General features: G+C 32.6%; 1 protein-coding gene across 1 annotated transcript; it reads right to left on the bottom strand.

Moving 5' to 3' along the window:
* Nucleotides 1-10,735: 10,735 nt before the first annotated feature.
* On the bottom strand, nucleotides 10,736-16,390 carry LOC135196685 (uncharacterized). The gene is made up of 3 exons (XM_064223520.1): nucleotides 16,334-16,390; nucleotides 12,026-12,809; nucleotides 10,736-10,943 (listed from the first exon to the last, which is right to left on the bottom strand). The coding sequence occupies exons 1-3, from the start codon at nucleotides 16,346-16,348 to the stop codon at nucleotides 10,933-10,935; spliced, it is 810 nt and encodes a 269-aa protein (XP_064079590.1). The 5' UTR covers nucleotides 16,349-16,390; the 3' UTR covers nucleotides 10,736-10,932.
* Nucleotides 16,391-24,804: the final 8,414 nt, after the last annotated feature.

Here is a 24,804-nt window from a genome sequence, read left to right as displayed (position 1 = left end):
ACTTATAGCTCCACCCGGAAGGTCAGAGGGAGAGGTTTTTTCGGAGACAGAAACCGACCCCGGGGAACGACCCGGGTCGGTCCTCTCACGCCCACTTCTTCGTCCGCTACTGGTGTGTTATGTAATTTCGCGTCGTTTAAGCGAACCGACATGACCATGGTTTAGTACGCGTAGACCGTTTTCATTTTATTTTATTTATTTATTTATTTATTTACTTATTTTCAAAGAATACGCTGATTTTTGTATTTGTTTAAATGAGGAATATTTGGATACGCCGATGCATCCATGTGGAATGTATAGTAGGAGCTACTGATTGCTTTAATTTAAAAAAAAATTGAAAGTGTTGCGAGTTGACTTTTTTTTTTAATAGTCTGATTTTTTTTCAATGAAGAATATTTGGATACGCCGATGCATCTATGTAGAATATATAGGAGCTACTGATTGTTTTAATTTAAAAACAATTTTGAAAGTGTTACGAGTTGACTTTTTTGTTTTTGTTTTTTTAGATACACTGTTTTTCTTTCGTTTAAATGAGTAATATTTGGATACGCTGGTTTACCTATGTAAAAAATATTGGAGTTACTGATTGTTTTGATTTAAGAAAATTGAAAGTGTTAGGAATACAGGTTTATTTTGTTTATTTCATACTGAAAATATTGAGGGGAAGTACACTGATGTCTCTAAGTAAAAAAATATTGGAGTTACTGATTGTTTTAATTAAAAAAATTGAAAGCGTTAGGAACACAGATTTATTTTGCTTATTTTAAATTTAATATTTGGAGCTGGGTACTGATTGCTTTAATTTGAATAAAATGTGAAAGTGTTAGAAATGCAGATTTATTTTGTTTATTTTATATTGAACATTTGAGGGGAAGTACAATGATGTCTCTATGTAAAACAGTATTGAGTTACTGATTATTTTAATAAAGAAAATACGGAAAGTATCAAGAATGTGCACATTTTAATCAGTTTTGATTTTGCACGGAAAATATTGAAAGGACCTACGCTGATGTTTCTATCTATCAAAAAAAATATATTGGAAATAAATATTGTTTTTATAAAAAAAATGGAAAGTATCGGGAATGTACAGATATTTTTTTTAGTTATAATATTACGTTACGAATATTGGGGGAAAGTACACTAATGTTTATATGTAAAAAAGATATTGGAAATACCGATTATTTTAATTAAAAAAAGTAAGTATTAGCAATACATAGATTTTATCATGTCTTAATTTCACATACAAAATATTATTTATGAGAAATATAAAATTGATTGTTTTATTTCTAAAGTTGAGTATATATTAGTTTAACCAGACCACTGAGCTGATAAACAGCTCTCCTAGGGCTGGCCCGAAGGATTATAGATATTTTTACGTGGCTGGGAACCAATTGGTTATTTAGCAACGGGACCTACAGCTTATTGTGGGATCCGAACCACACCGAGAAATGAATTTCTATCACCAGAAATAAATTCCTCTGCTTCCTTGTTGGGCAGAGCGGGGAATCGAACCTAGACTCTGAGATCGGTAGTCGAGCACGTAACCGACTGATTTACCCAAATATATATATATACACATATAATATATATATATTAATATATACTACACTATTAATATATTATATACTTATTATATTACATATGTATAATATATATATATATATATATATACATATATATATATATATATATATTAGACGTCACGCCTGGTAGGTTTTTCGTTTCAGTCGGTCGTTCGTTCGCTTTGATTAGAGGTTTCTGAAATAGCTTTTTTTTTTTTTTTTTTTTTGTGTGTGTGTGTGTGTACCGTGAGAGTACCTGGTATGCTGGGAATGCTGGTTGTTAATTAACTCTGAATAAACTCTTGGTATTGCTTTGAAGAAGATGTTATGGAAACTTATGAGTGATTATAATTGAAACGGTGATTGTCATTAGCTGGTGTATATATTCTATATATATATATAATATATATATATATATATATATATATATATATATATAATATATATATATATATGCATCATAATCATTCTTCGTAAGAAGTCTAAGGAAATACATCAAAGAATCGACATGGCGAATATTCTCTCTCTCTCTCTCTCTCTCTCTCTCTCTCTCTCTCTCTCTCTCTCTTACCATGCAAATAATCTTCCTTCTTTTCAGACCACATAGCGGGTCCTGAGATAAGTAAGAAAAAAAAAAAAAGAATATCAGAACGTCAAGATCTGATTCTTCTTTGGGTAATTCACAAAACAAAGAAGGTGACCCAGAGAAATATATTAACCGGAATTACTTTATTCCACGAGTTGGTCGTAAGTGTACTATTTTGAAGGAAATCAAATTTATTTGATTTATCATTAGCTAATTTTATAGTCTTTCCTCGCTATAATTCTCAACGATTGGAAAGGACTTGAAGAATCTGAAATAGAAAAGACATTTCACGATTTCACTGACCACACGAGGAATGGAAAAATAAGACGATAAATAAGAGTGATTGTTATTATCAGAATATTAGGCAGTTCTCTCCGTTCACCCTGGCTAAAAATGAAAATAAAAAAAATGTAAAGATATATAAATATTTGACAATAAAATGAAGTAATGGTATGAACGTGTTAGACTGGGAAAAGTTAGAAACAATTCATGAAGAGTAAATAGAGAGAGAGAGAGAGGAGAGAGAGGGAGAGAGAGAGAGAGAGAGAGAGAGAGAGAGAGAGAGAGAGGTGGGCCAGTGTAGAGGAGGATGAAAGCAAAGATATGTTTATTAACATCTGTACACACACACTCACACACAAACCGGGAGAGAGAAAGAGAGACTGACTGTTTTACATTTTAACGTCATTTCTCTCTCTCTCTCTCTCTCTCTCTCTCTCTCTCTGTGTGTGTGTGTGTGTGGTGTTTTAGAAACCTTAAAGGTTCCTGATTAAATATGGTTCATGAGAGAGAGAGAGAGAGATTGCTCTTGTACAATGAGGTAGATAGAGAGAGAGAGAGACAGATATGAAAACAGAGAAATAGAGTTAGAAGTCTGAACAGAATTGCTGATGACATTTGGTTTATCATAAGAGAGAGAGAGAGAGAGAGAGAGAGAGAGAGAGAGAGATAGAGAAAGAGAGAGAGTGAATGATTTGCTCTTAGGTACACAACAATTAACGATAGATTTGGGGAGGTAAGATGAAAATATGAACTCTTATTCGCCTCAATGGGCAATCCACTTCTGCTATCACGCTAGCGGAGCATGACGCAAAAGCCATCACTGTCATGTTTCATAACACTATGGAATTCCTTTCTGAACGCACACACACGCAAATACACAAAATTATATAAATATATGTATATATATATATATATATATATATATATATATATATATATATATATATATATATATATATATATATGTGTGTGTGTGTGTGTGGTGAAGTGTATACACATACGCACGCGCACGCACACACACACACACACACACACAACACACATATATTATATATATATATATATATATATATATATATATATATATATATATATATATATATATATATATATATATATATATATATATATATATATATATAATACTATATATGGACAATGAAATGTAACAAAGAAATGTAAAAAATAATATTTCAATTTGAAAAAATCGTTACAAAAATTCATTATAAAGGACAACGAATGGAATATGAAAGATAACAAACACTTCAACTTCATTATATGTATATATATTATATATATATATATATATATATATATATATATATATATATATATATATATATATATAGTATATATATACATATATATATATATATATATATATATATATATATATATATATATATATATATATATATATATATATATATATATATATATATATATATATATATATATATATATATGTATATAAGGACAATGAATGTAACAAAAATGTAAAAAAAAAAATTCAGTTTAGTATAAGTAATTTCAAAAATCACCTAAAAATAAGCCACCGAATGAAATATGAATAGAAAAATATTAAAATTTCATTACAATACATACATATATACTACATATAGATATGTGGACAATGAATGTATCAAAGAAGTGTGTCGTGGAATTTTCCTTATATATATATGTATATATATATATATATATATATCTATATATATATATATATATATATATATATATAATAATGGTATATGTATATATATATATGTATGTTAGTATACTATTTATGTATATCTTTATATACAAAAATATATATGTATATATAGATAAATATATACATATATATGCATACATATTAGGAATATATCTATAGAGTTATAGATCAAAAGTCTTTGCAACAAACATGGAACCACAGCCTATGTCCTTAATCATATATGCTCAGTGTCACTTTCTGGGGGGGCGGAGCCCCCAGGTACACTAGCACTGAGGATCCCCTTCAATTAAAGGGCATTTGAAAAACATTTCTTAGGTGACCATAATGTAGCCCATCAAAGATCACTTCCTGTTCTGTCAAGTGAGAGGATTCGCCGAATATGGATCAGTATTGTAATTGTAATTGTCTTAATTGTATAGGTGACTTTTACTAAGCGGTGATTGACTAAGCGATCCGCGAGAGGTTTCAAGAGTGGAATGAGTTGCAGAGATTTTGCGAGAGAAAGGTTTTTGTTGCAAACTTTCCTAGACGGTGATCAGTCGTTTCAAACAAGGTGCAACAACAATGACTGCGACTAGCTATTACGTGAGAGATGATTTCCCATGCACACACATACACATGCACACACACTCATATATATATATATATATATATATATATATATATATATATATATATATATATATATATACATATAAGTTTGTGTGTACATATATGAATATATTTGCATACCATAAACTATGTAAATAAGCATTTTATATACATAATATCTATAGATTAATATATAGATATATAATTATAAGATAGATATAATATATATATTACACCATACATATAATATATTAGATATAATATATTATATATATATATTACTATAACATAATATATATATAATAACATATATATGCAGAAACTATATTAGAAATAGATATAATATATATATATATATAATATATATTATATATAATATATTTTATCATAATAATCATACACATAAACTTACCTAGATGTAAGTTATCTTAGATATCCATCTTCCATATCATTTAATATAAAAAACATAAAGTAATTATTTCCCATGTCCTCCTGCTTATCTCCAAATATCAATTTCCCGTATCTTATACCCATAAGCTTACAAATATTCGACTTAGAACATTTTTTTAAACTTTTAAGCCATATCAAATACATTTTTCAATCCATTTGAAAGGTTTCACTGTTGCTGGATTTTTTTTATTTTTAGTTCTTCTTCTTTGTCAACATTAATCAGAATTTCGGTAACAATACGTATATAAAAAGTCGCTGGGATGGCTGTCTTAATTTATATTATTGGAACTTCATGTTCATCCAGTGCTATCAGACTTTCAAAAGCCTTATCAATCATATAACGAATGTAACGAAACGTATTAGAGTGCCATTTTCCATCCATCCGTAAAACCAAAAAGATTAAATTCATCGCGTTTCGAAATTTAGGAAATTTCTCCCCCCACCTCCAAACATATTAATTCTAAAAATATATCTCTATATGTCTCTAATTTCATATTTCACGACGGAATTTACACTTAAATCAAGTGAATGTGGTTCCTTTCGGGTTTAATTGATTCCCATGAGACGAAATGACAGAGATTTACTGCTCTGAGTCAAATTGACGGATATCAGATCGAAAACCTCTTTGGAAAATGACTGCGAGAACATTATTTGGCCATTTTTTTCACAAACGTGAGATTTTTTTTTTTTTTTAACCCGGTTTTGTCGTTAGTCGCCTGGGAGCGTAAAATCGACGTGACCTACAGTTGCTATTGCAGTAGACGACGTGCAACACGTCTTTTAGCATGTTGCAAACAACAAACAATTTAGTTTTGTTTCTTATCTTTTTATATTCTAAAAAGGGTTTGCGCGATTATGCACACACATTTACATATACGTATATATATATATATATATATATATATATATATATATATATATATATATATATATATATACTATATATATAAAATTATATACGTTACACACACACACATATACATATGTATAATATTATATATATATATATATATATATATATATATATATATGTGTGTGGTGTACACACGCACACTAACCGCAAATAGTATATATATATATATATATATATAATATATATAATATATACTATATATATATTCAATATATGTATATTATATGTATATTATAATACACATATATACGTATACACACACACACACACACCAACACACACACATATATATATATATATATCTATATATATATATATATATATTGCAAGAGAGAGAGAGAGAGAGAGAGTGGCTGAGAACGTTATTCCGTAATTATAAAAAAAAAACAACCAAGTTATAAGCTTCCTATAATCACATGTATGGGAAAAAATTCTTTCACCATTAAAATAAAAATAAAAATTTTTTTAAATTGTTCCAGGATCTGAAACATTTCAGGCCCAAATCTTCGAAAAGGGAAGAATCTATGAACAATAGTATCCGCTCCTCATCCTCCGTTTTCTGTGGCAATTCCCGTTTTCTACGAACTCAGAGATGAACGTGGGATGACACAGCAGCATCCAATAAAACTTAACCTTGCAATTCAGTGACGTGAAGCGAAATATGCAATGACTGCAATCTCGAGGAAATTGCACAGAGACAGTTCGTAACATAAGGACTTGGTGACGCCAGGTACGATTACCTGAGCTCCGAACAATTATAATTATATAACAATGGGAGAGAGTTACGTAAAAGAGCAAACGACTTGTTTTCTTATTCTGCTAATCTTTTCCGGATATTGGGAGCTGATAATAATTTATTGTTTGTGAACAGTAAGTGAAATGCGGGTTTTATAGAGATAGCTTGGTATGAGGGGAAATTATAATATACATTATAGTATATAATACATACTATTAATACATACATATACAATATATATATACTAGCTTACCAGTAGTTACATATATTTTTTATTATATATCATATATATATATACTACATATCTAATATATATATTATATAATATATATATATATATATGTTATATATATTAATATATACATATTATATATATATATATTATATATAATATATATATATAGATATATATATATATATAAAATATATATATATATATATATATTTATATATATTAATATTATAATATATATAATGTCTATATATATATATACATATTTTATCTATAATATATTATATATATATATATTATAAATATAAATATATAAATATATTATATTAATATTATATATATATACATACACAACATATATATATATATATATATATATATATATATGTATATATATATATATATATATAATGTATAATTATATTTATATATATATGTGTATATATATATATATATATATATATAGAGAATAAATGCATATATATAAAATATATATTAGTATATATATAAATATATATCATACATATATATATATATATATATAGATATATATATATATCTATATATATATATATATATATATATATATATATATATATATATATATATATATATATATATATATATATATACTTATCTATATATATATATATATATATATCAATATATATACATATGTTTGTGTGTGTGTGTGTGTGTGTGATTGTGTGTGTATATATGTGTGTGTGCATGTGTAAAATCCAAGACAGTATATTTTGCGAGTTGCATAAATAACATTGGTAAGTTTGGCATAAAATTTTTGTCTTTGCATTTATTGAAGGCCTTAGTAGTACATCAAAGAAAGTCTAAAATGTATCCGGATTTATGAATTGCAAATGTACCAAATCCATAAAAAAAAAAAAACGTGATCCAACCTCCAGTTTACTCGGGGCGCATGCTAAAATCTACGGTCAAATAGAGCGATATTTCACCAACGAAAATTTAAATAAATACGTTTAATTTTATTGAAGATAATTTTCCTATACTGTTTAACATGCACATTATTTAATTTTTACATTTTCATTTTAGTAAATAGAGCATTAATATCTTATACTAAAATTCCTGTATCTTTAACTCAACTTGAAACACCTTTGTCAGACATTTTTAGGCTTTTCCATAGACCTTTCTTAGCGCACCCCCCCCCTTCCCCCCCCCCCCTCACCAACAGCTTACTCCCCTAATAAGCGAAAATGTGATTATAACCTTTCTTAAAGCAATGACCTGGATATACACATAGAACAGACATCTTTTCTATTCCTTTTTATTTTAACATCAATGTATCAAAAAAATATATACTCTCCTGTGTGGCCTGTTCTTAATTTTTGGTAATTAGTTTCAGAAAAACTATGAAAAATTATCTATTTATGGGGGAATTGGTTACTGTGGGGAAAATGTGTCTTATATGGTAGAGGCTATTAATATCATCATCATAACTACTATATTTAATTTTTTTTTGTTAAAGGTTCCTAAATGAATAATTTTTCACATCCTTTTATATGATTAGTTAACAACTTCAAATTCATTGAAAGCGGTTAGCAATATAGATCACTGCCTTCAAGTGCTTCATTTGATTTTTCATTCAATGCTTATCCATGTACAAATCAGACTGACGTCACTCTTCCCCCGGTTTACAAAAATGGTGAGTTTTTTTATCCTATATTATTTATAATCATCTTCTCTTGATGTCTCTTCGTTCTCACCCTACCATTCTGACAAATGATGATGACACTGAAACATCCATAAGATCTCTCAAGAATGAAAACTAGATAAGATAAAAAAAGATAAAGAAATTCGCGAATGCTAAAAAAATGATTCGAGTCCAAAACAGAATTGAACCCAATGTTCAAGTAAGAGAATTGAATCCACTCTTGACAGAGAAGGGGGTTGGATACTTTCTCCTGTGGCGTAGCTGGCATCCCATCACGGGGGGTTGGGGGGGTTGCACTAAGTGGGGACAAGATATTTTTTTTGGGGGGAACCAAAGAAAATTATGCTCTAATGTATATATCCAAGTGAATGAAGGAACACGATAGTAGTAGCAATTAATAAACCTTTACTTGAAAATAGGGGTCAATTTTCAATTTTTGACCACCAAATTGACAAAAGAGGTCAATTTTCAATTTTTGACCACCAAATTGACAAAAGGGTCAATTTTCAATTTTTGACCACCAAATTGACAAAAAGGTCAATTTTCAATTTTTGACCACCAAATTGACAATGGAGGTAAAATTTCAATGTTGACCACCAAATTCACAATGAAGGTCAATTTTCAATTTTTGACCACCAAATTGAAAATAGAGCTTAAATTTCAATTTTTGACCACCAAATTAAAAATAGAGGTCAGTTTTAAATTTTTGACCACCAATTTGACAATTGAGGTCAATTAAAAATTTTTTACAACCAAAGAGTTAAAGTTTAGCTACAAAGGATATTTCAACTGTGGAGGCCAGTAGGGGAACAGTGCATCTGACGAGAGGGGTTGGTGTTTGGGGGGGGAGGGGCGAGTTGTCCCCCCCCCCCCCCCCCCCCACACCCCCGCGATTGCAACGCCACTGACTTTCTCCTGCCGCCTGCTTGAGAACTCTTTTGGGCCGGTTGTGGTCACACTTTTGTGTTTACTAATTTCCCTTTCAGTCAGTTCGTCTTTTCACGTTTGTGTACACTGCAGGTTTCCGCGTTCTGCGGACGTGTGCAATTGCAAATTCCTGAGACGTGCATGATCACCTGATGGCTTATCTCTCTCTCTCTCTCTCTCTCTCTCTCTCTCTTTCTCTCTCTCTCTCTCTCTCTCTCTCAAGGAACTGATTTGTTTTGCTTTTTTATTTTATGTATATGTATATATATCTTTCCTTGTTTTTTATTATCAGGAATACTCTATGTTCGTAAAGCAAATAGAAATCTCTCTCTCTCTCTCTCTCTCTCTCTCTCTCTCTCTCTCTCTCTCTCTCTCTCTCTCTCTCTCAAAGAACTGATTTGTGTTGTTCTTTTTATTATATACATCCTTTGTTTATTTTTATTATCAGTATTACCCTATGTTCGTAAAGCAAATCTGTGTGTGTGTTTGTGTGTGTGTGTGTAACGGCAAAAATATGGAACCGTATTCTGATGGTTAAGTGAATAATAATAATAATAATATACTTTATTAAAAGTAATGGCTACTTCAGCAGCGTTACACTTGTAGAGATTCTTCTCTATTCGCAAAATAGAGAAGAATCTCTACAAGTGTAACGCTGCTGAAGTAGTCATTACTTTTAATAAAGTAAGCTTGAGAGAGGGTCTGCTTCCTAAGTACAATAATAATAATAATAATAATAATAATAATAATAATAATAATAATAATAATAATAATAATAATAATAATAATAATAATAATAATGAATGTTCGTATGATGCAGTGGTTACTAGCCTCTACTAAAAGGGAGAGTCTATAATAATAATAATAATAATAATAATAATAATAATAATAATAATAATAATAATAATAATAGTATAATAATTTTTCGCTTTATTATGTGAAAACAGGACTCTCAAGAAAAACGGTGTAAACTCCCGTCTCTCATATGAAGTATTGCCAAAGGAAATAAAGCAAACAATAATCCTTCCTAACCTAATTTAGGGTAACAGAAATAAATCTTCAACAAGCAGTTTATTCCAAGACGGGAAAATAAATTACATCAGTGTAAAATCCTGATTTTTATTGGTTAGTGATAATGCAAATATCAGTAACCAAATCTCACCCATTCTTTTTTGAGGTAATAAATGACGAAAGATAAATAATATCAGTTTATTTTTTCCACAATATGTAGTATATAACGCAACGATCAAGGTTCCTAATGATAACCTGAAAGGAAAAAAAGAGTTTGTACGTTAGAATAAATGGATGGATATTAAATAGGAAAAAAAAATAAATGTCATTTTATCAATTCACCTAACGACGTCCATTTCAGCTTTTGCTTCTCTATCAAGTTTCTTGGATTATGGTTTAAAATGTTATTCAAAAAAGAGATTTAATTGTCTGTGAATTAAAAGCAGGCTACCACTTATTAGATTAAGTGAGGTGACCACAATTAAGTACAGACTATGTAACGCAAAATTATTAAATTGACTTTTAACTTTTGAAATACGAATGGCGTCTATGCTATAACAGACTGCAATTAGAAAGTGTTTTATCTATAGCACATAATGCAGACTTCAGTGATACTATTTGAATATAGAAAACATAACTTGATCAGACCTCCAGCTTACTCGGGGACACGTGCAAGATTTTCCCCTCACCCATCAAGTTGTAAACCTTATATTCCTAACTTAATGTTCAGTTAAAGATATAGGAATTCTAGGACAGGATATTCATGATATTTTTATTAGAATGAAAATATAAAGAAAATAATGTGCTTGTTAGACAGTACAGAACAATGATTATTTCTAATGAAATATTGCGTATTTATTTTGATTCTCGGTGGTGCATGCGCCTCAAGTCAGCTGGAGGTCGGATTACGCCTTGCTCTCTTTGTGGTAAATATAGCGTTTTTCAAGAATTACTTTACCTGTTTCTTTCACTGCTAAAACTAGTCTTCATGCACATATTAACCTGGTTATTAATTTTCGCTGTCAGTTGTTCTGGAAAATAGTTATTTTTAATTTCTCTAATCCTCCTGTGTTAAGAAAAGCCTTCAGGTAGACTCACCTTCATTGCTCTAATCGTCTAAATCCTTCAGAATGTTGAGAAGAAGCTCATAGACTCAGCTTTATCGGTCTAAGCTTCTTATTTCTCTCATTCTCTTGGGTGCTGATAAGAAGCCTATAGACTCACCTTCAGTGCTCTAATCTTCTTATTTTTCTAATCCTTATCCAATCTCTCTCTCTCTCTCTCTCTCTCTCTCTCTCTCTCTCTCTCTCTCTCTCTTGCGTATTCATGAGACTTACCTCCACCACCTCCATAGCTACTGCCTCCTCCGCCTCCGTATCCTCCACCCCCTCCGCCATGGTCCCCTCCTCCTCCGCCGTATCCTCCACCTCCTCCACCATGTCCTCCGCCTCCGAATCCTCCACCAAGTCCTCCTCCGCCGTATCCTCCACCTCCTCCACCATGTCCTCCTCCGCCGTATCCTCCACCTCCGCCTCCGTATCCTCCTCCTCCTCCAAATATGCTTCCTCCTCCGTAGCCTCCACCACCTCCCCCATATCCTCCTCCTCCTCCGAAAATGCTTCCTCCACCATAGCCTCCTCCGCCACCTCCATATCCTCCGTGTCCTCCTCCTCCATATCCTCCTCCACCGCATCCACCTCCTCCTCCACACCCTCCTCCGTGTCCTCCTCCTCCGTATCCTCCGCCACCTCCTCCTCCTCCTCCCTTCTTACACCAGAAGCAAAGTTTCTTCCACTTAATGCCTAATCCTCCCTTTTTGCCTCCTCCACCTCCTCCATATCCTCCTCCTCCTCCTCCACATCCTCCCTTCTTGCCTCCACATCCTCCTCCACCTCCTCCCCCATATCCTCCACCTCCTCCTCCACATCCTCCCTTCTTTCCTCCACAGCCTCCTCCACCTCCTCCGTATCCTCCTCCACCTCCTCCATATCCTCCCCCACCACCACATCCTCCCCCACATCCTCCGCCTCCATATCCACCGCCCTTGAAGAACCCTGGCTCGGGCGCCGCCAGAGAGATGGCCACCGCTAGCAAGAGCAGAAGGCCGAGCGTGACCCAGGTCTGTGGAAAAGAGGATTGGATAGGTAGATAAACAAAGAAAATGAATAATTAAGAAAGTGAATGAATGAATGAAGTAAACTGGCTGATTAGTGAATGAGGTTGGAAACTGAATATAAAGATCGAGGCAAAATAATGTTGATCAGTACTTCAGTAGATAAATGAATAGGTAAATAAACAAAGAAAATGAATAATTAAGAAAGTGAATGAATGAATGAAATAAACTGGCTGATTAGTGAATGAGGTTGGAAACTGAATATAAAGATCAAGGCAAAATGATAATGTGGATCAGTACTTCAGTAGATAATTGAATAGGTGAATAAACAAAGAAAATGAATAATTAAGAAAGTGAATGAATGAATGAAATAAACTGGCCAATTAGTGAATGAGGCTGGAAACTGAATATAAAGATCGAGGCAAAATTAAAATGTTGATCAGTACTTCAGTAGATATAATTGAATAGGTAAATGAACAAAGAAAATGAATAATTAAGAATGTGAATGAATGAATGAAGTAAACTGGCCAATTAGTGAATATGGTTGGAAACTGAATATAAAGATCAAGGCAAAATGATAATGTGGATCAGTACTTCAGTAGATAATTGAATAGGTGAATAAACAAAGAAAATGAATAATTAAGAAAGTGAATGAATGAATGAAATAAACTGGCTGATTAGTGAATGAGGCTGGAAACTGAATATAAAGATCGAGGCAAAATGATAATGTTGATAAGTACTTCAGTAGATAATTGAATAGGTAGATAAACAAAGAAAATGAATAATTAAGAAAGTGAATGAACGAATGAAATGAACTGGCTGATTAGTGAATAAGGTTGGAAACTGAATATATAAAGATCGAGGCAAAATTATAATGTTGATCAGTACTTCAGTAGATATAATTGAATAGGTAAATAAGCACAGAAAATGAATAATTAAGAAAGTGAATGAATGAATGAAATAAACTGGCCGATTAGTGAATGAGGTTGGAAACTGAATATAAAGATCGAGGCAAAATGATAATGTTGATCAGTACTTCAGTAGATAATTGAATAGGTAAATAAACACAGAAAATGAATAATTAAGAAAGTGAATGAATGAATGAAATAAACTGGCCAAATAGTGAATAAGGTTGGAAACTGAATATAAAGATCGAGGCAAAATGATGTTGATAAGTACTTCAGTAGGTAATTGAGAAGGTAAATAAAAATAAATTAAATTAATAGATAGATAAACAAATAGGTAAAACATTACGAAAGTGAATGACTGAAATTAACTGGCTAATTAGTGAATGAGGCTGGAAACTGATAATAAAGATCGAGGCAAAATGATAATGTGGATCAGTAGATCAGTAATAATTGAAACATTAAGACGTTGCACGTAACATGTCTTAACTACCTGAGACTCAGCTTAAAACGGTACATTGTGTTTTAATAGTAAAGTCTTCAGTTTGATCTCACTAAAATGACAGCAAGTTCCGTGGGCGTGGGGATGTAATGGTTCAACTTCGTATGCTTTTTGGTAAGACACGATGGCATACACCGACGAGCCTGCTAACTCGCTTGTTAGCTGACCTTTTGAGTGATTACGTTAACTGGTGAACGAATGTAAATTGCAATTACGTAATGGTGTAGATCGTTAAAATTTAATTCTATACACACACACACATATGTTATGTATAGGTATATATATAGTTAATATATATATATATATAATATAATACTATCTATATATAGTTATTATATATATATATATATATGTGTGTGTGTGTGTGTGTGTGTGTGTGTGTGTGTGTGTGTGTGCGTGTGTGTTTGCGCATAGATTCTTGTATTCATACCCAGGCAAATGGTAAAGATCAAATGATGAATTTTAGATTTTTACTGGCGAATAGACTCAAATGACCTCGCTCATTTCATACAGAGATGAAATTTTCATTCAACTGTTTAAATACTGAACAACGTTTTAATGGCTTTAATATGCAATGAAAATCTGAATAGATTAAAAAATGTCCAGGAGTAACTGAAACCATAAGTCTGTCGTGTTGTTGGAGTTATCAAAGTTAATTTAACTAATAAACTCATTTCTAAAACGGCAAAGTAAGACTCTACTAGGGTTTCTGTTTATAGTTAAATTAATATCAATGAATCATTCCAATTTTATGGGCATAAAGTGTTGCGTAATAATGCCAGCTTAAAATTATCCAAGGGAAAAAGACGCTAATATTAGTTCCGTCAAAAAAGGAATAAGAAATAATTATTTGCATAAATCGTCCCAGTACTATGGGCACCTAATTATGCCAAATTTTGTATTCCTCGAACTAAATACTGTCTTTCAGTAAATGCGCCAATCACTGAGAGCAAAAAATTGAAGCAAATTTTGTATTACATGAAATGACTCGAATTGCTTCAATAGCAATTCCAAAAATCATTACCACCAACGCAATGCTAATTCTAAATTCCTCAGCATTTTCAGAGTCGTTTCAGGAATTATCCCAGCATTAGGATGACCGAATGAAACCTTTAGTAAATCACCTGAATTACGATTAAGTTATGTCAGCAAATCATCCTAACACTGAAATCGCAATTGAGAGGATAAATCACTCGGTATCTGAGTCGTTTCAGCACGTCATACCAGCATTAGTACTACCGACAGAAAGCTTCCTCAGTCAGTCATCCCAGTAGTCTTAAATGACCAGGGACACGGAACGAAGCCTCACCATGATTAGGATAATTCCATGAAATCATCCTGGTCCTAAAAGACCAGAAACACAAACCAAAAACCTCACCATAATTAGGATGATTCCAGGATATCATCCTCGTCTTAAATGACCAGGGACACGGAACGAAACCTCACCATAATCAGGATGATTCCAGGATATCATCCTGGTCTTAAACGATCAGAGAGACAGAACAAAACCTCCCCATAATTAGGATGATTCCAGGAAACCATCCTAGTCTTAAAAGACCAGAAACACAAAACCAAAACCTCACCATAATCAGGATGATTCCAGGAAACCATCCTAGCCTTAAAAGACCAGAAACAAACCAAAACCTCAACATAATCAGGATGATTCCAGGGAACCTTCCTGGTCCTAAAAGACCAGAAATACAAACTAAAAACCTCACCATATTTAGGATGATTCCAGGAAACCATCCTAGTCTTAAAGACCAGAAACACAAACCAAAACCTCACCATAATCAGGATGATTCCAGGTAATCATCCTAGACTTAAAAGTCGAGAAACACAAACCAAAACCTCAGCATAATCTGGATGATTCCAGGGAACCACCCTAGTCTTAAAAGACGAGAAAACCTCACCACATGATTAGGATGATTCCAGGAAATCATCCTGGTCTTAAAAGATCAGAAACACAAACCAAAAACCTCCCCATAATTAGGATGATCCCAGGAAATCGTCCTAGTCTTAACAGACAAGAAACACAAATAAAATCTCACCATAATCAACATGATTCCAGGAAACCATCCTAAAATCTGGAACCGGAATTAAACAGATAAATCACCCGCATCCTTACCACGTGCAAATTCATCTTCCCTCCGACCACTGGTGCTTTAGAATCCCGGGCAAGAACTGACTTGTTCCAGAACCCCCGGAGGGCCTTATATATTCTTTATCCAGGCCAGGAAGGGGAGAGAAAGGGAAGAATCCCAAGGAGGAACTCGCACAGGGAGGATCTAGGGGGTAGGATGACTTGTAAAGAGGGAGAGAGATGGGGGTTAGGAGGGAGGAGGATTATGCTGAGTGAATAGAATTTCAAAAAGGGGAGGTGCAGTACAGAAGATTTCTAGCAGCAAGGTCATGGAACGCAAGCCGAGACCGTCCAGTTCTTCCAGTGAGGGCGGGCTGGAAGCGAGCTGGAAGAGATTCATATGAAAGGGGTTGCGTGGGGCATAGATGTAACTACCCCTTTCCATTAAAGCACCCCTTTAAAAAGTGGGGGTGGGGGGAGTGTTGAGGGATTTTCGATGTGATTTCCAGTTGAGAAGTAGGTCTAGGAACTAAGCAGAAAAAGGGATTGGTCGAGGGGATTTACAATACGTAGGCCATAGACGCAACTAACCAGCCCCTCCCCCCACTGAAAATACCCATTTTCAAAGGGGTATTTTTAAAGGGGTGGGGGAGGGGTTTTCGATGTGATTTCCGGTTGATAGGTCTATAGGTCTAGGAACTCGAACCCACCCCTCCTCTCCCAGAGAGGAGGTGCTCCCAGTCAGTGTTGCCAATTGGTATGTGTTTACCCTCCAAACCAGGGAAATAAGTGAAATTAGCGTATCTCTTTGTAGTATATATACATATTAGATAAATTTTATCATTATTGCATTACTATGACAAGTAGAATTCATGGAAACAGTTTGTAAATGCATCGGCGTATGTGTGAAGCTCCACTAGATTGGCAACGATGCCTGGGAGACCTTGCTTGGTCCTTTTCCACGTTCGGTGTTTGCTCGTCGTATTTACCTAATCACGAAATGAACGGATGACGATTGGCAATAGTTATTTAGGACCAGGTGCCGTGTGTGTGGAGAGAGAGAGAGAGAGAGGAGAGAGAGAATTACCACGGCCCTATCGCACTATAAGCATTATTTCGAAATTGTATTTGAGTAAACAGTACAGTACTTGAAGGACTGGGAATGTTCATTATTTGCATAAATGCATTTCATTTTCATTACCTTGATGTTCCTGTTTATGTTTTATTAATGTCATCGTTTTCATCATCATTTCTTAACGTCGGTTTTTGAACATTCATCTCCGTAAGCCTTCAAAAGGGCTCGAGAACCGGTTCGGGGTGAAAGTGTTTAGGAAAACAAAAAAAACAAAAAGCTCCCTGGACTTTCGTACAAAATCTTTATGAATTATCGTGCGCAGAAATATGTTATCGTCCATCCTTTTCAAAACAGGTGGGTTAATAGCGTCAGGTCATCTAAAAGCGACAGGTCATTTGGGACGCTGAAGTCTGCGACAAAAGAGGGCGCTGACTTGTTGGGGGGTGGGGGTGGGGGTTGTCTTCGACAGATGCTGCGTCAGATTCTATTGTTTTCTTTTGCCTTTCAGTCCGGTGTTAACTGTATTGAGAGAATCTGATTAAGGATATTTGATGAATCATTTGCTCGCGTTTTGTATAGATATGAATTCTTAAATGAATGCATATTTTGATAGAATGTTGAATGTCTTTGGTTGTTTATATATACATATACATATATACATACATACAATCCATATATATATATATATATCTATATATATATATATATACACATTTGTATATAATTATATAAGTACATTTACGATATAATATTTTATAAATATACATTTATATACATATATACATATATACGCATGCAGTAAAAAAAAAGACAAAGAACCAGAAAGAGAGAGAGAGAGAGAGAGAGAGAGAGAGAGAGAGAGAGAGAGATGCCGGGATTCATTATTATCTCTCATAAAAAGGTTAGATATCCTTGCGTATATTCAAGCAGGCAACCACATTACGAACGTTACTTAGACGGGAAAAAAAAACCTACTTCTTTGAACGAGGTAAAATAAAAACATTAATTTAATTACAATTTCCTACTTAATTAAAAACATGGAAGACTAAGCCAGGAACCATTCGTCTCAAATCAAAACTTCAGGAGAGACAATCATCACTCTCCTTGGAGAAATATGTTGACCAAACTCTAATGACTCGACAATGGCGAGTATTAATGGGGTTTAAAATCTTTTTTTGTTAATTTTGATATTCAGGAAACGTTAAAAGCTCAAAAAATCTTGATTAAGTTATGGGCCAAGGTGAGCAGTCCTCTCCATGACTGAAAATGTAGGTATTTATGTGCTTAGCAATCACAAGCTTTTCAAGATGGATACAGCTATACTTAGTATATCGTTGTACTGTCCTCATTCGTGTCTAAGCCGCCTTTGTGGGTTGGTAAGGAAGGATTAAACCTTAGGTCTGAGTTGTAAGGTTAATTTATTCATATATTCATTATTAGCATATATATTAAAATATATATTCCTATATTCATTACAGCTCCTCGTTGGATGGGTGGGTTATGTGCTCTCCTACCAATTTGGCAGTCGCGAGTTCGATTCTCCGCTTTGCCAATGTGGAATCAGAGGAATTTATTTCTGGAGATTAGGAATTCATTTCTCGATATAATGAGGTTCGGACCTCACAATAAGCTGTAGGTCCCGTTGCTAGGTAGCCAACTGGTTCCTAGCCACGTAAAAATATCTAATCCTTCTTGCCAACCCTAGGGGAGCAATTTCTGACAACTAGCACTGCATCCTATCCACTTATCTAATGGTGATATTTGACTGTCGAATAAATAGGACTGGGCAAAAATATCTAAAAAGATACGCCCTTGTCATATATCATAATAATAAGACAAAGTAATTAGCTTTTTTTTAATAAAACTGTATGTAACAAATTCATTCATAATTTCCTGTGCTTGATAGGAAAGTATGGTAAACAAGGCAAACCTTAAGTGCTAGTTGCCAGAAATTGCTTACTGAGCGTTGGCAAGTTTACAGAAAGTTGCCAATAGTCGCCGTATTCAATACGAGAGGAGTTTTAATTTATGCAGAATTCTCTATAATTTTCAATAAAATGAAATATTACTTTTTTCCGAATCCTTTATGAATTTGGTTCAATATTATTAAAAGATAGTTGAATATTTTTCTTTGAAATGAGAAGAAAATGTTTATCTATTTTTTCTTTTATTGATAAAAGCATTACAATAATCCTTACACTTCTATAATATTCATTACTTACATAGTATTTACAAATTTACATGTAAAGAAGGTTTTCATTTTACAGTATCTTGACAAGATGTATTTGGAAAATTTCAGTTTACATCTAATAATATTTATTCTACAATTTACGAATCAAGTATGTCCCTGAAAACGGTAAAAAACTTATTCTTACACTTGCAAACAATAACGCGTTAGCAAATATAGATGTGCTAGATGTGCATATACGACCTGGAAAGATGTGCAGCCTCATAACGATGTTACGTAAGATGATGAATTAAAAAAAAAAAGATTAAGGTCAGACCTTCATGCACTGACGCAAGAATTACCTTGCTTTTTACTGGCGTTAACCAAATGTACTGATTATTCATTGAACTGTAAGTAAGCAACAGTTACAAAATGGTTAACTAGAGTCTATGGAATATTCATGGCAATATTTCAGGGTACTTTCCTACTCTCTTTTTAATTTATTTTAGTTTGATTACAGTTTTCGAATCTCGTATAGTCAATGAATATAGGTCAAAGCGTGCATTTATTTTTCTGATTTAAAATACTGTTTAGTTTACAATTTATTTTGAGTATGTCATAATATATAAGAACGTAATTACGTACATACATTATATGTATACATACCTATATATATATATCATATATATATATATATATATAATATATATATATATATATATATATATATATATATATGTGTGTGTGTGTGTGTGTGTGTGTGTGTGTGTGTGTATATATATATATATATATATATATATATATATATATATACATATATATATATATATATATATATATATATATATATGTGTGTGTGTGTGTGTGTGTGTGTGTGTGTGTGTATGTATATATATATATATATATATATATATATATATATATATATATAACAAAATATAAACGTAAATGGTCAGTTCGAGATCTAAGGTACGGACGGTTAATTAAATTACGAATGAAACAGTTTGGAGAAATACAAATTTTCTCTTGTAAAAGAATATTGAAGAGTATTAAAAACTCGAAGATATTCAAATAATCAAAGAATCAGTGGTTAGTTTGAGGCCTTAGCTGGAAATAGTTAATCATCATTATATACTCAAATATCTTCAATTAACAGTTTTTAAATGAAAACTATTAAGATGAAATAGAATGAGCGTTATTGACGTAAAAACATTCATGTAACCTGATGACCGATAAAGATGCTAGATTAAAAAAAGGGATAAAATATAAGAACAAAGAACATTAGAAAGAAAAGTGATAAAATGTAAAAACTATGAACAAGACAGAACAGAAGACATGCAGATATTTGCATACTTCTTTTAACTATTTGTTCTGCCTAGTAACTAATATAAACCCTTTGGCTTCAAGTCAACGAAGATGGAGTTTCCGGGACAAAAAAAAAAATCCAGTAGAGAAGTAGAAAAAAACAGAAGAAGAAGAGTAGAAGAACGAGGAAGCAAGAAGAAGAAAAATGAATGACACCAGGAACCACAGAAATCATTTGACCAAATTTATATTAGTTGAGCTTACTACCTGGCGAGGTCACAGGGTGTATCAGGCCTCCGGGTCAAGGTGGAGAGATAATTCTTGTGTGTGTGTGTGTGTGTGTGTGTATGTGTGTGTGTTGGCCTTTTGCCAGCACGAGCATTGTTCCTGGGGCTTATTCTTGTCAATTATTCGGTTTTGTTTTGATGTGAGAGGGAGAGTTTGGTATTACTTATAGTAATTTTTTAAAATTTATTGGTGTTTGTCAAATTCGTGAATGAACAAATTATACATTCTCTCTCTCTCTCTCTCTCTCTCTCTCTCTCTCTCTCTCTCACTCTCTCTCGCTCTTCTCCTCTCTCTCTCTCTCTCTCTATATATATATATATATATATATATATATATATATATATATATTTTTATATATAGAGGAGAGAGAGAGAGAGAGAGAGAGAGAGAAAGAGAGAGTTATATTTATATATACGTAGATATATATATATAGTATATATATATATATATACTATATATACATATATATGTATATATATATATGATATATATACATATACATATATATATATATATATACATATACATATATATATATATATATATATATATATATATATATAGATATATATATATAACTATATATATAAAGAATATGGTTTGCTTTCTCTCCTTCCATTTCTGCTTCTTCATTCATTCCCTCTCGCAGCACAAGACTTTCTTTCGCTTTCCCAATCAGAGTTGTCAATGTAAACATTACGTGAACATCCTGTTTTCCATCTCAATGGATTTCTAGACTTTTCTCAGAGGTGAGTGTGCGTGCGTTCGTGTGTGCGTTCGTGCCAATGTGTGGGTGTAGTTCTGATACCTTGTACCCTAGCGGTCCTCTGAACATCATGTCTTTGCATTTTCAAAATAAGATTCACTTGACTGAATTATCTTTTATGTCATACCTAGCGATATAATACCGAGTGATGCGTTCTGAAATAGACTTATCTCTCTCACTCATTTTGTGATCTATTCTATGTAAAGGAAAATATTTGAAATTGTCACTGCAATTTTGAAGATGATTCAGTAATAGAAATCTTATTAAGAAAGTAATTTCTCTCTCTTTCAGGACAGAAACTTTTCCAAATTATTTTCAGTGATGTTGATGGTTTTCATAGAAAGTTCGTAAAGTAAAATTTGCTATTTTTTTCGTGGCTATACCACTTAAATTGAATGCTGTTGGCAAGAGACATGGTTTAGGTGATGTTAGTCTTAATAACAGTGGAAAAAGTATAGGTTCTATTAATAAGTGGTCTTGGAGTAGCGATAGAAACTATTTATTATTTCTGTAACTAGTAGAAATGTGAAATTGTAAGAATAGCAGATATTTATTATTCCTGTAACTAGTAGATGTTAGATTGACTACTGCAGTCTTAATAACAGTGGAAATAGTATAGGTTTTATTAATAAGTAAGCTTGGAGTAGCAATAGTAGCCATTTATTATTGTTATAACTAGTACAAATGTTAAATTGAGTACTGTTGATAAGAGGTATGGTAGTATTAATGATAGTAGTCTCAATAACAGTGGAAATAGTGGAGATGATAGTAAATAAGTAGTCTTGTAGTAGCAATAGTAGCTTTCTATTATTCCTATAACTAGTAGAAATGTTAAATTCAGTGTGGTAGTCATAATGGTAGTCATATTAATAGTGGAAATGTTGTAGATGATAGTAACAAGTAGTCTTGTTACTATCAGCTATCATTGCTACTGTAAGACTATTTGTTACTATCATCACTATTTTCATTATTACTACTACCATTCCTCTTACCAACTGTACTCAATAGGTATTTTTATCACTACAAGACTACCTGTAATGATAAAAATGGCTAATTATTATTCTTATGACTAATAGAAATGTTGAATTGAGAACAGTTGGTAAGAGGAATGGTAGTAGTAATAGTGAAAATAGTGATGGTAGTAGCAAATAGTCTGACAATAACAATAGTAACTGCTTATTACTCGTATAACTATCAGAAAGGTTGATAATGCTAAGCTCTGAGGAGGAATTTCTCTCTAGTCGAATATTTATATTCTTGAAGGTGAAATTAAATTTCTTCTCCAAAACGCCAAGTCACCTAAATCAATAAGGTCTTGGATGAGGTTTCTCATACATCTGGCATCCAGGGTTTTCTATTTTCTGTCAAACAAGAAAAACATATTTCCAAAATTAGGACTTTCTCCACAAGTTCCGTCAAGGGCAAGGGACTGAACGGGATATCGAGTGACTTATATTTGTTTTCGAAAATGATGCCGCAGCCAAGATCTGCAAGTGGTTCCTTATTAGTTGCATCGTCGAAGAGTAATTAGGAAGATCAAGTCACAATTATATGTATACACACACACATATATATATAAATATATATATACATGTGTGTGTGCATGTGTATGAATGTATGTATCTATGTATGTATGTATGCTATATTAGAATGTGCATGTACTGTCTGTTAATTGATATATATATATATATATATATATATATATATATATATATATATATATATATATATATATATAATATATATATAAACAATTAAACACATGGTACATACACAATCTTACACATAAATAACATACGCACACACAAATTTATGCATATATATATATATATATATATATATATATATATATATATATATATATATATATATATATATATATATGTAGATACTATGTGAGTGTGCGTATGTTATTTATGTGTGGAAGAGTGTATGTACCATGTGTTTAATTGTTTGGACAATCATATAAAATACCCCTACCCCAATTTATAACTGGAACTAATTGCTGGTATTAAAACAAATCGCATCGCTAACACTTTTCAGACTTCTAGTAAAACTCTACTCGAAATTGTATGCTTCTCATTTCACGCATTAAAACAGAAAGGTCGATCTGGAATTCCTCCTCACAGCACACGAGACCAACCCCGACATCCAAACTTCCCCAAAAACGCCTCATCACAGAGCCCAGTAGTCGCGAACGCCATGCGTATAATCCTCCCCATCATTGTTTACAGTTATACTTTCGAAGACGTTGACTCACCCCGCTAAGCCATTCTAATCGCCCGGCTTGTTTTAACTTCGCTGGAGGAGGGCAAATAACCCTCTACCAAATCCGCCACCCTTACAACCTCCCCCCCCTCCTCCCCCTACTTTTTGCGCCTAGTCATTACTTAAAGATTGACTCTGCTGAAATAAAATAACATATCACAACCGTTAAACCAGGGGTGAAAGTGCAGAGCTGGCATTTGCAAGTTGCATTTGCAAATCTGTCGTGACTTAAAAAAAAAACTTCGGTGAGATATGGAAGACTTTGGAGGATTCTTGGATAATATAAGATGTTGCTTAACATTACCGTAATTCAGGGGTTCTTAACAGGGAATTCCATACCCCCTGGGGGTATGAGAACCACATGCTTGGGGTATGGGACTTGATCTCTGGGTATCTGTATATATTTGATTTTAATGCATCACTGTATAAATGGGTACATTTTGTGAATTAATATCCAAATAAATCGATAATTCCTTTTGATTTTCTTGTATCTTCTATTCCTAGCTATTCATACCTAAAGATTGTACTAAACGAAGTACAGGGTGTCCATAAAGTCCCAGTACCATTACAAGGCATAAATTCTTGTAATGGTACTGGGACTTTATGGACACCCTGATATTAAGTAACATTATCAACAAATAGGACTT

The sequence above is a fragment of the Macrobrachium nipponense genome, chromosome 23 (assembly GCF_015104395.2).
Source record: "Macrobrachium nipponense isolate FS-2020 chromosome 23, ASM1510439v2, whole genome shotgun sequence".
NCBI classification, from domain to species: Eukaryota; Metazoa; Arthropoda; class Malacostraca; order Decapoda; family Palaemonidae; genus Macrobrachium; species Macrobrachium nipponense.
The sequence above is the reverse complement of the archived record's forward strand: the minus strand, read 5'-3'. Positions and strand labels throughout refer to the sequence as shown.